The sequence below is a fragment of the Morchella importuna genome, assembly GCF_003444635.1.
Source record: "Morchella importuna strain M04M26 chromosome Unknown Morimp01GS002, whole genome shotgun sequence".
Taxonomy (NCBI): Eukaryota; Fungi; Ascomycota; class Pezizomycetes; order Pezizales; family Morchellaceae; genus Morchella; species Morchella importuna.
In genome coordinates, this window is record NW_025763399.1 from 951642 (window position 1) to 963142 (window position 11501).

General features: G+C 46.3%; 1 protein-coding gene across 1 annotated transcript; it reads right to left on the reverse strand.

Annotated features, from left to right (window-relative positions):
• Window positions 1–2921: 2921 nt before the first annotated feature.
• On the reverse strand, window positions 2922–3709 carry LAJ45_01161 (uncharacterized protein; the record flags this gene model as incomplete). The annotated part of the gene is made up of 3 exons (XM_046110759.1): window positions 2922–3134; window positions 3181–3333; window positions 3524–3709. The coding sequence occupies 3 exons, from the start codon at window positions 3707–3709 to the stop codon at window positions 2922–2924; spliced, it is 552 nt and encodes a 183-aa protein (XP_045975937.1).
• Between the last annotated feature and the right edge of the window lie 7792 nt (window positions 3710–11501).

Below are 11501 nucleotides of genomic sequence, written 5' to 3' on the forward strand. Positions count from 1 at the left end.
GGTGCTGGTGCTGTCTACCACAACTACCGTACCGGGTGAACAGTGCACACACAAAGGGACAGCTAGCTGGTTACTTGGCTGGCGGTGTGCGGTGTGCGGTGAAGGACTGCTAGCTAGCTACATAGCTAGTAGCAGGCCTAGTGGGTGAATCAAAGTACATGTAGGTAATAGCTAGGTAACGTACAGGTTAGGCATCTAGGGGGCGGGATACGGAGACTCAATTCAATTCAGTACATGGTCCAGTTCAATTCAATTCAATTCGGCATCATTGTCTTGTTGTAGGCATGTGTGTGTGTATCTAGCAGTCTGTTGTTGTTTCGGCATCGGAGCAACGAGGGGGTGGGCGGTGGTGGTGTTCGGAAGCGGCCGAATCACAGGCTGGGGAAGCCTCACGTGTTTTGTCTAACTCTCGGGATTCGGCTCTGACCCCAATATGTACAAATAGACGGGCCGCCGCCGAGCGAGAGACAACTCCGAAGAAGCTCCTGCTGCACACAGTACCTAATCCATCTGTACCTACAGTACCTCTTCTGCCTTGTCCCTGTGCTCCAAACTACTCTACACCCTACACTGAGCATCCATCTGCGCGTCGCTGGATCCGTTTCCCCTCACCTTGGCAGACTAGACATACATACACCAACAATTGAGGCTCAAAGGGAACGTTAACCACCATCTCATCCGACAACCCCTGCATAATCCGGCAGCACGGCGCGGCGCCCCGCAGCTAGCTAGCAGCTTGGTTAGTGTATGAAGTGATTTCTCATGATCCAGATGGATGGGATCAGCAACAGCGCAGTTCACGATGATGTGGAGTGCTCTAGTTACTAACTAAGCCCTACTTGTACGTGTCAGTAACTACATGTACCTATCACAACTGAGCTAGTAACCAAGGCTGAATTGAATTACTTACCAAAAGAAAAAAGAAAAAAGAAAAAAAGAAAAAAGAAAAAGGCCTTTTCGTAATCGTCCCTGACTATCTGCAAATTAATACCTTCCCTGGCCCAGAGTACATATTGTCCTCTTTTTTTTTTTCCGATTGGCCACCCCAGCTGGATGGTGATTTCTCATGACGCGCATATCATCATCTCATCAAATCATAAAATCATCCCTTTAAGCTAGTAATCATCCCATCCTACCCTTAGGTTGTACTCGCGACCAGCAACAAGAACCCGAATATGCAGCTGCAATTCTTTGGTGTATTTTTGACTTCTACTCCAATGGAAATTGCAGATTAGGACGTGCATTTTCGGGTTCTTGTTGCTGGTCGCGAGTAGTTACCTACCCAACTACCTAGTTGATTAGAGTAGGTTCTACCGGTCATGTGGAACGCGTATGTGCGACTTCTTTTCTTTTTTCTACTGGCTGCCTTCTTTTACCCTTTAGTTTGCCCTTTTCTTTTCTTTTTTTTTGGTTTTGTGGGCGGGGTCTTTTCATAGGGTGGAGAGACGTCCTCACATATGTGTGCTACTATAGATAACTAATTATATTATGCTAACCGGTGTTCTGGATAATGGGATAATGAGAGATGCTTCTTGAGATGTAGAGATAGTTTTTTTTTTTTTGGACCCGCGTTATGCAATGCAGGCACGGGACGGAAGAATACTGGTAATATAAACACGGAAACAAAACAAAGTAGAGAAGAGTAGAGAAGAGAGGGGAAATATATAAACCGGATGATCCAGGACGTCTAGAGTACTTGGTATATGGTGTTTTGGCTGTATACCAGGTATTATCACCGGGTACGGTGTTCTCCGGTATTGGACTTTCCGTGAGGGAATGGTATGTATGATTGCGAATAACCTGATTGTCAAATTTGGAGAGAGAATCTGTGGTTGAGAGTGGATCAATTGGCGAATTAGTGATGTTCCGTTGATAGATTATCAAAGCGCATTCAGACAGTACTTACGATGTGTAGTTCAACTCTGAATACTGTATTAAGGCCCAGTACTACGTTTCCAATGGCTGTAGCAAAACCAAACTATTGGATGAGAGAAATGATGATGATATTATTAGGACTACTTGAGTTTCTAGCTTTATACGACATAATTGAGGACAGGCTGTCACACCACCTATTCTTCGCCATAAGTTGGCCATAGTTGTAGTATAACTGATAGTCACGTATCTTATACGCAATACTCGTTCCAAGGAGATACACATATACATGTAGTCATTGAAATGGGTAAGAAGACTCTGTAAATCTGCCGTCCATCAAGTTACAGAATTTCAAGCACCGGAAAAACACGGTATAGGTTTGTTTGTTCTTGCAATCAATGGTATTTTGTTTTTGACTAGCTAGCTAAAGTGCGGCGTAATCTTACAAGAGAAACAGAAGAGGGGCGACAATTTCCACCGCTCTTAATCCTTCTTGATCATTGGTTAAACACCTCCCCAATCACCTTAAACTCTTCTTTGGGGTACCTCTTCTGTCGCCCTTTGTAGTCCCTGGACTCCCAAACCTTGTCTCATAACCCTCTGCCCATTCAAAGTTACTATAGAAAGAAAAAACCGTTAGCTTTGTAACATATAGTTGATCGGAATATAGCAGAGAGGCATACTCAAGTAGCGACCAGGCTGATAGCCTCTCACATCCACGCCACTCTCCGCCCTCGCTCTTGCCATTGCTGTGATATATCCTCTAAAGTACTCGGCCCTAAAGTCATCATTGACCATCTTTCCAATGGGAGGTCATTCTCGCCCTTCAAGCTTGTTCCGTTCTCCGTAACATATATAGTCGGTGTTCCATAGCGCTGCTCAACCATATGAGTAGTTTCCTGAAACCCTCTGGATGGGGCCTCAACCACACACTCTGTGTCTCTGGGCCGATACAGTCACCAGCTTGTTATAGAAATGGCACTCGAGATTTTCCTTAGGTGGTCATCCTCCGCTGCAGTGTATCTACGTGCTTAATGTAGTTGGCGGTGTTAGTGGTTCATCCCGTAAAAGTCGTTGGAGCCCTTTACGAGCGCAAACTTCTCGGGTGAACCGGGAAGTCGGTCACCGAGCTGCTTCCGCATGCTGTCGGGATATTTAACGAAGTAAATCGGATCAGCGAACCAAGAGATTGCGAACTCAAGCTTGCGCTCAGCTGCTTCGACATCGAGGGATCGGCAGGTCCCATGGCTCGGTCCAGTCGCCTATCGCCTTCAATGGGGGCTCAAAGCGTAGAAAGAGATAACGAACCATTAAGGTGACACCGATAATTCCTATCTTTAGGCTTGAAGTCTTCGCATAGGCCTTCACCGCGCGCCCGTGCGCCAAGCAGCAAGTGTGGGCGACAATCAAATGCTCTCTTGACGAATCGCCAACATCGCTCTTGGATGTCACTACATCTTCCTGGAGCAAACAATCCCGTATTGTAACCCCAACACACTGAAACACCATGGCTCGTTGAGTGTGATCCAGTGCTTCACCTCGGCAGCGCTCAAACATGAGCCTTCATATCTCTCAAAATCCTTTCAAACTCCACCTTATCTTACATGCCGATAGCGGTCATGCACTGTGGAGATCCCAATGAACAGTTCACGGAAAGGGGTATGCCCGCTTCTACAGTGTCAACATAGTTCTTATAGAATGCAATACCCGCTTCATTGACTGGATCATCGCGACCAAGAGGAATCACACGCGACCAGAGATAGAAGCGGTAGGCATTGGCGCAGAGGATGAGTAGTGCAACATCCTCGTTGTGCGATGGTAGCGTCGCAAGCGACATCGCGGTGCCCATTCGGCTGTCTTTCCTGGGATATTGTGAGAAGGTGTCCCATATAGAGGGGCCACGGCCATCTTCTTTGGCAGCTCCCTCGATTGGTAATGATACATGTTAGATGCGTTTCAAAGAAATAAAAATAAAATCAAACGTTTCGAGTGAGCTAGTTATGAGGGAACATCGGAGATAGAGATACGAATGAAAGAATTCAACCATGGAGAAATTTATCATACTTGCAGTAGCAAATCCCAGAAGAAGTCCTTCGGGAGTGAAAGGTCGGTCATGATGTTGCCTTAAACCAAAGAATTGAGGATATAAGGATATTGAAACACCGTGGATATATGGGAGTATCTATAGGGGCTACAGGTTCTATAGCTATTGAGAAGCGGGTGTGAGATAACATTAAGTAGCAAGCTAGCTCTTGGAGCTTTAAGCCAAAATACAGAAAAGCACTTAGTGATATCGTTTTTAGGCATAGTTCTTATTGTCTAAGTTAGTCCATATACGGAATGACGACCGCCTGTTGGCTGGCTCTTACGAGAAAGGCAGTACGCGGTCTATCGGTACTCTACTCCATGGGTAAATAAGGTGGGAATGCCTATATCACGAGCAATTTTGGTTTGCCTCTTGTCCATTTCTTTCCAGTTGTGGAGACTCTACCCGTTTTGGTTTTTTGTAGAGATCAGACAATGCTTGTCTGCTTTATGCTTGCATACCTTCTTACCCGGGGAAAGGCCGTCTGGAATGCGGTTACGTAGACAGACCCCAGGATTAGCAGACACCCAAAGGATGAAATGGCAAATACGTGCTCTGCTTTTGCTAGAGGGAGCTAACCGACAGCCCCCGTGGCAGTCTTGGGTAATATCGAAATTTTCCTGCTTCTATTAGAATCACTTTCCCTGTTCTTTTTCTTTTTAGTCCAAAGTGCCTCATGCGATTCGCACTGTAGGCCCGACCATCGTGTGAGGCAATGCGGGGCATAGATAAAATACTATCAACTTTCTATCAACTCCCTAGCTAGATCAGCTTGACTTCCCATTATATTCATATATTCAAGTTTAATCCCAAAGCTCGTCATATTTCTTTAGAATTAATAGAAGACTCGCCGAAAAAGATCCCCGGCATTATAAGGATATATTTTCAATCGCGCCTCCAAATATCGATCGCTCGCGTGCGCACGTACGTGGTAAGAGGGCTCTTAATAACGATCCACGGCCGTCTGGTTATTTAGTGTTCTCCTAAAGTGCATCGGGAGGTCGGGGGATCTTAAATAAAGGTTATCCTTGGATAATTTGAAAGCAAGGCCTTGAAGTAGCAGTCTCTACAGAATGCGTAGGCTGGCGGAACCTCACCACGACAGGTGACCGATTTTTAAACTTGGATTCCTCGAAAGTGTGATTTACGACGTAGGTGCGTACAGTAGCTCAGGATCTCGGCATTCCGACCTTTGAGACGCCATTTCACTGCCGCCAAGCTTAAGCTTATCCCATGAGCTCAAGTGTCTATGAGTAGCAAATATCCATACCGATAGTTAAATAGCCCTATAGGCCCGCTTTTGAGCTTATTCCACAATACAAGCATTCAGATCCTCGAGGATCGACCTTGCAATTGCGGTGTAGGTCCTAAAAGGCTTGTATGTAGTTGGCTGCACAAACATCTCTTAGAATAGCTTGATAAATATCAATTAATCGATTGATTCAATAACACAAATACATCTACAAAAGGAGAAGACTGCAATGAGGCCAATAGTCTTTATGACAGCACTTAGTTCTTTCATAGTCAAACAAAGCCACTTCATAGTTCTTAAAGACCATCTTGCAAGCTAAGCCGCCTAAATCTGTAACTGCACATGAAATCACGTGGGTAGCCTGCTACCCAAATGTATGTGTAACCCTAATTTCGGTCTGCTGTGACATTACTTACGTCTGCGGGGTCCAGTGTATCTCATCTCGTCCGTAACTTTGGTTGGAGGGCAATATTCTTGTCTCATTTCTCATTTTCTCATCTATGTATTGAAGAACCGAGATTGGATGATCAGATATACTTATAACGTCCTACCGCTCCTTCCGTCCGGGGACCGAAGTTCTGTAGCTACCAACGAAGGGTCGGTGCGTTCTCCAGTACAACTTCAATGTCTCGCGCAGGGGCACAGTTACCTTGCTTCGGTTTAACCCGAATAAACCTCATTTACAGTACAATACACAGATTCGTTTGGCAGACGTGAGCTACCTGTGCCTATTGATGAGCTGGAACATTTGATGTATGATAGAGGTTGGCTCTCATTTCGTTGGTGACGAATGCCCCCACTTAGCACATCCGTCCCGTGGCCCGGCGCTCCCCTCGTGATTTACCAACTAACAAACTAAGAAATCCAGTATATTCCTGGCCAATAAGTACCAATATACCGACTACATTCCTGCGCATGGCCCTACTGCCACGTCAGCGATGCTATGGTTTCCCATGAGTACATGTATGATCCGAGAGTCTAGGGCATGGGATATCACTCGGTTGTTCTCATTTCAAGGTGTGTAGAAAAACGATATGTGCCCGATAATAAGAAGCTTCGTTGAGTGGTGACAATAACATCTGTTCCATGTCTATTGGCTACAGAATTGTATCATTTTCTGGTGGTAAAGAAAACATCCTAACAAAGCACGGCCTGTCTTTTACGGTGCTGAAGGTGGCTTGCAAAATTGGCCAAAGTTGTTCCCCGGGACTCTCCTATCTGCCCGTTTTCCCTGTTCTGTGATACCACGCTAGGGACATGGATCGAGCTTGTTGACTTATTTTTGCTACTCTTCTCATACCAAGCGGAGCCAAATATAAAACCTCGGAATCGACTCTACTACTTTGACAGCCTAGCTTTCTTCTCCTCTGAATAAACTACAGAACAAATCTCTGACGTTGGGAAAGTCCTCGTGAAAGTATAAATGGAATAGGCTGAATGGCGTGTTCATTCTAAAATGACCCCCGAGCGACGCGTGCATAGAGAATCAGGCTTCACTCCCTCTTTAGAGCACCCCCGGCCCCGAAACCTCGTTACCTGTCCTTATGACGACAAAATTCGATTAACGGCGGTGATGTTCATGACGAGTGATATCCCATGATTCCTTTCCGGTACCACACACCGCCGCGCTTCGTGTACCACGGAGGAGAGGGGGGTGGGGGTGAGTATATAGATCCCCGTCAGGGAGTGTATGACTGCGAGTAGTATCATAGCATGGTCTCGTAGCTCTTGTCGTAGGGCTTTACCACCAATCTGTCTCTCGCAAGAACGCCCCATGCATTGCACAAGGGACAAGCCCAAGTCTGAGGGTGAGGTTCGCCTTATCCAACCAAGATTCGAACCCTTCTCCCGAGAACAATACCTCTGGGCCCGTACCGCTAGGGTTTTACAAATATCAGGGAGCCAGAGAAGATGAAATCCCGCCCAGACATGAAAATGATGAGAGGCTCGTGCATTGATAGATGTGCGGGGAAGCAAGTCTTCGGAGGGACCTCCGTGGTAGATCGTAGCGCAACCTCTTGCCATTGTTTGTTACCAGAGAATCTCTTGAACGAGGTCTTAATCTCCCAAATCCTGCTTATTCCCGGCTATCCGGCGCTATCGGATTCCCGCAGGTGGCGGGTTCTCATGGAGATGGAAGAGAAGCGACTAGCTGAGACATAACGATGTGATTTGCGAAAATGGGAAAAATCTCTCTCCAACAGTTTCAATATCTCGCGATGATCACTGCGGAGAGTAAGCAGCTCGGTTAATTCGCAGAAGGTCTCCACCCCTTAAGATATCCACGAGTTAGTGGAAGGATTGGGAAAGGAAAGGGTTGTAACAATGACTGATAAATCAAAGTGCCTAAATACCGGAAAACATGTTGCCTCGTTAGCGTCTTCCCTTTCGATCACTGAAGAGATACTTTCGCTGGTTTTGACCTCCGCCGGGCGTGTCAACATTTGGCCTACCCCGCATCCTGATTGAGATTGTATCGGGTTAGGGGTTGGATATCAGTACACAGAGACCGATCGTGGAGCGGGCAAGTGAGAATTGTCCTCAATTAGCGCACCTTCCGCAGGCAGTTCTATAAAGTAAGAAATGCTGAAGGGGTGCGCATAGTCCGGGCTCACTGTCCTTGGACACCGTGTGAGATAATGAGGGAAATGTGGCTAGGGATTCTCGGCACAGAAAACCTTGTACTCTATCTTCCTTGCAGTCGAGAAATGGTGGGGGTTCCGATGGTGAGGCCACGTCGAACACCAGCGAGATCAGGCCGTATGCATGGCGGAGGGAGACGTTGAGGACATACTGGCCTTTGAGATTTTCTTTCTGGCTCAAACCTTTTACTAACGCTTAAGCCAGCCAAAAGAAGACATTCAAGTGGCCCTTTACCTTTTCTGTCGGAAGCAGTCTTGGTTTTCGCCCAATGGACCCTCAACCCATTCTCTGGTTGCGCTGAAAATTTACTTTATATCTCCTACTTTTTTCTTCCTTCTTCCCAAATCTCCCAAATCACTTCTCTTGCTTTCTCAACACCGCCCCCAGATTCCGCATCACGAGAGGTATCTAGTGTTCCAAATGTAAGTAATTTCTTCCCTTGATGGACACATTGAGCTTGTACTCCTAATAAACGTCCTGTCGTAAGAAAATGCTGATGAATGTTTTTACAGACTGTAGAGGATGCACCAACCACCGATACCAGCCATATTCTTCCCCTCTTACAGGTGGATAAGAAACTAGAACACCAATCGTCCTTGTCAGGTGGTTTTGTCTTCTCCCTTTCTATTTTGCAAAACCCTTCGTGCAGCGCCCTTGTCTGTTTTCCCCCTCTCACCATTCTCCCTATTCCCTTGCATTCCATCGTTCTTTGATCCTTTAAACCGATTTTATGGCGACCTTAGATCTAACCCCGCCCCTACCTTCCTTTCCGCCCCCCACCCTGTCTCAGTGCCTCTCACCTTCATCCGCGGTACCGTGCTCTGGTCTTGTAGCGATAGCGGGACTAACCATTCGTTTGGAAGCACCGCACCGCTACAAGATCAGTAGTAGGGTGACCTTACCGGTATTGCAGCCTCTATATTCTTTTTGACTTGCCTTCCTGTCGTCAGTGCCCCTCTCACCTTGATCCGTGGTACCGTGCTCTGATCTTGTGGCGGGACGGGAGAGACCATTTGTTTGGAATCACCACACCGCAACAAAATCAGCAGCAGGGTAACCTGAGTTTCTATCTTTGTCCCTCAAAAAACAGTACCGTGCTCTGATATTTGTCCTTTCTCTCTGCACCTCGTTTCACGGTTAACTCACGAGGACTGTGCCAGGGTTCAGGAACAAAATCAGCGGCAGGGTGACCTGACTTCTACTCCTGTCCCAAATACAACGGTATCGTGCTCTGATGTTTGTTGAGACTCTTGGAGTCGATATCGTGGTGAATTCACGTGGATTCTGCTAGAGGTGCCCAACAGACTCAGTAGCAGGGTGACTTTCCTTTCTCCTCTCAGCCCTCCTCCATCTTTACTCAGTGCTTCAGCTTGCACTTCTAGGTTTATTGTGGCGCTGTAGGTGCTTTGCCGATCTCTCGCAACCTTGCGTTCTTACTCTAAGCTCTGATCGCCTCAGAGTTCTGGGTGGTGTGGGATTTGAGGAAGTTGGATTAACCTTCCGTAAACATATATCTGAAGCTCTGTGAACTTATATTGCGCTTTTTATATGATGTATGCTACTATTTTTGAAAAGAGTGATATTCTTGCGACCTCCCGTTGTTTTTTGTTATTTGTCCCGACTCACGAGTGCTGGATATTTTCCCCGGGCTCAACATACGTCCGATTCAAATTGTTCATCTGTGAGTCGGTAAGCATGGCTGCACCCAGTCTACTTGAATAAAACATGAAGTCATCCCCGGTGATACAGTAAAACCTATCATAATTAATTACACCCCCCTGGTGGCGAGATCTTGCTGGGGTTAGTGTCGGGATGGAATTGAGAGAAGGGCATCTACTACCCAAAGACAGATATTACTCCCTTCAACCGCTGGAACCTCGGTACTAAGTGATTGAATTTCGAGAAGGTAGACTCAATACAGGTTTCGCTGTATGCAGAGACCTTACTAAGCCCTTATCCTTAACGCTCCATCGATTTCTACCACCGGGATGAGGGACATTTTTATACACAAGAAGTACATGTACTTTACTGTCTCTAATCCATCGTAATTAACATTTTTCGCCCTCTCCTACCTTACTGCAGCGGAGGTAAAAAAGAATAAGACAAAAACTATTGCTCAGCAATCCAACAGCATCCGGGGGGATTCGAACCCCATCTCTTGCGGCAATGGTTCCTACAGCTACCCGAATGGAAGCACATTATGCTACTATGCTACCGGACCTGTTGGTCGGACAGTGATTGCTGGGGCGGAGGGTAAAGATCCGTTGATTGCAGATACGATCTAGAGAGATAAGGAAAGTAATCTATGAGACAAGATCACTCCGTCTCGGTGTCTGCTGAGGGTGGGTGTGGCGGGTGAAGGGTGAGGTTTGAGGAAACCCTTTTTGTACGTGCTCTTTTATACAGATTGCCGTTAAATTATTGCGAAAAATAGGGTGGGCGAATGATGTGATTAGGTGAGGAGGAATCTCAGCCAAGCTTTAGGCGGTCTTCAGCGGTTCACAGCCTCAACAATGAACTAAATCTCTAAAGTTCGGATGTTTTTTTACTAAAGTTCACCGATTTTCATACTCGCTAGTCGTTTTAGCACGTTGGCCAACCCTTGTTTTCGCAATAATTCTACCGGAAATTGTAATATCGTAGTTACTCCCAAGTATAGGCTCCCGTCGCTCGTGAGTGAACTCATAGCCTACAAAGTAGCCCGGAGGTAATACGCAAAGAAAGAGTCTACGATGAAGGAACTAGGATACCTAACCCCTCCCATACAGCAACCCACCATGAAGGACACCACAGCAGCTTTGTAAGAACTCTATTGTATGTGTCACGTCCTATCCCGTGTAGGCTAGTGAAAACATACTAACCACGCTGTGAATAACTGCTCCTTCCTCAGATACATTATCTGCGCTAGGGCAAGCGCTAGCCCACCGCACAACGCAGCTGGCGAACTTACAACCGCCCTTTCCCCTTAGTCCCTCGCCTACTTATCTCACATTCCTCAACACTTAACCCAGATCAACGTGCTCATAGCTAGTAGAAAGGGGGTGGTCGAGTCGTATTAACATACGTTTTCCATGACTTTCTACAAGCCGTGCTGTAGGTTGATAGAAGAGTGTGTCGGTCCCCGCGTGCAATGTGTGATAGCTCCCCTAGGAAATCTGTAGATGTTTTTATTTCCTTTCTCTCAAATCCTAGGTTCAAAACTACATGTATCCTGGCTTCTTCTTTCCATTCAAAGTCATCAAAACTGCTCCTACATCTCGTTCCCTTTCTCCTTTGGACGTAATATATCACCACCGCCGCCACGGTATCTCACTCTGTTAATAAGCACCAGGGTTTCTTATCTTCCCTGCAATTGACATATTAAATATAGGACTCCTGTTACAGCTTTTTTACGCCTCAAATCAACTGTACCCGCCAGGGTGGAGGTAGACTGTCTTGTCCATTTCAAATTTCTCCAATGCTTAATATCGATGTTTTAATTGGCATTCTCGAGCATCAAGTTTCCGAAATCAATAATCAGCCTTCGCCCTCCTTATATTCCACACGATGGCGCTCTAGTACTTATACGTTCATGAACCCCCCTCGAAACCTAAGGAAAAGGAGGTTCTGATGTTTCCGTATATAGTGGGTGTTATGGGTCCAGCCACT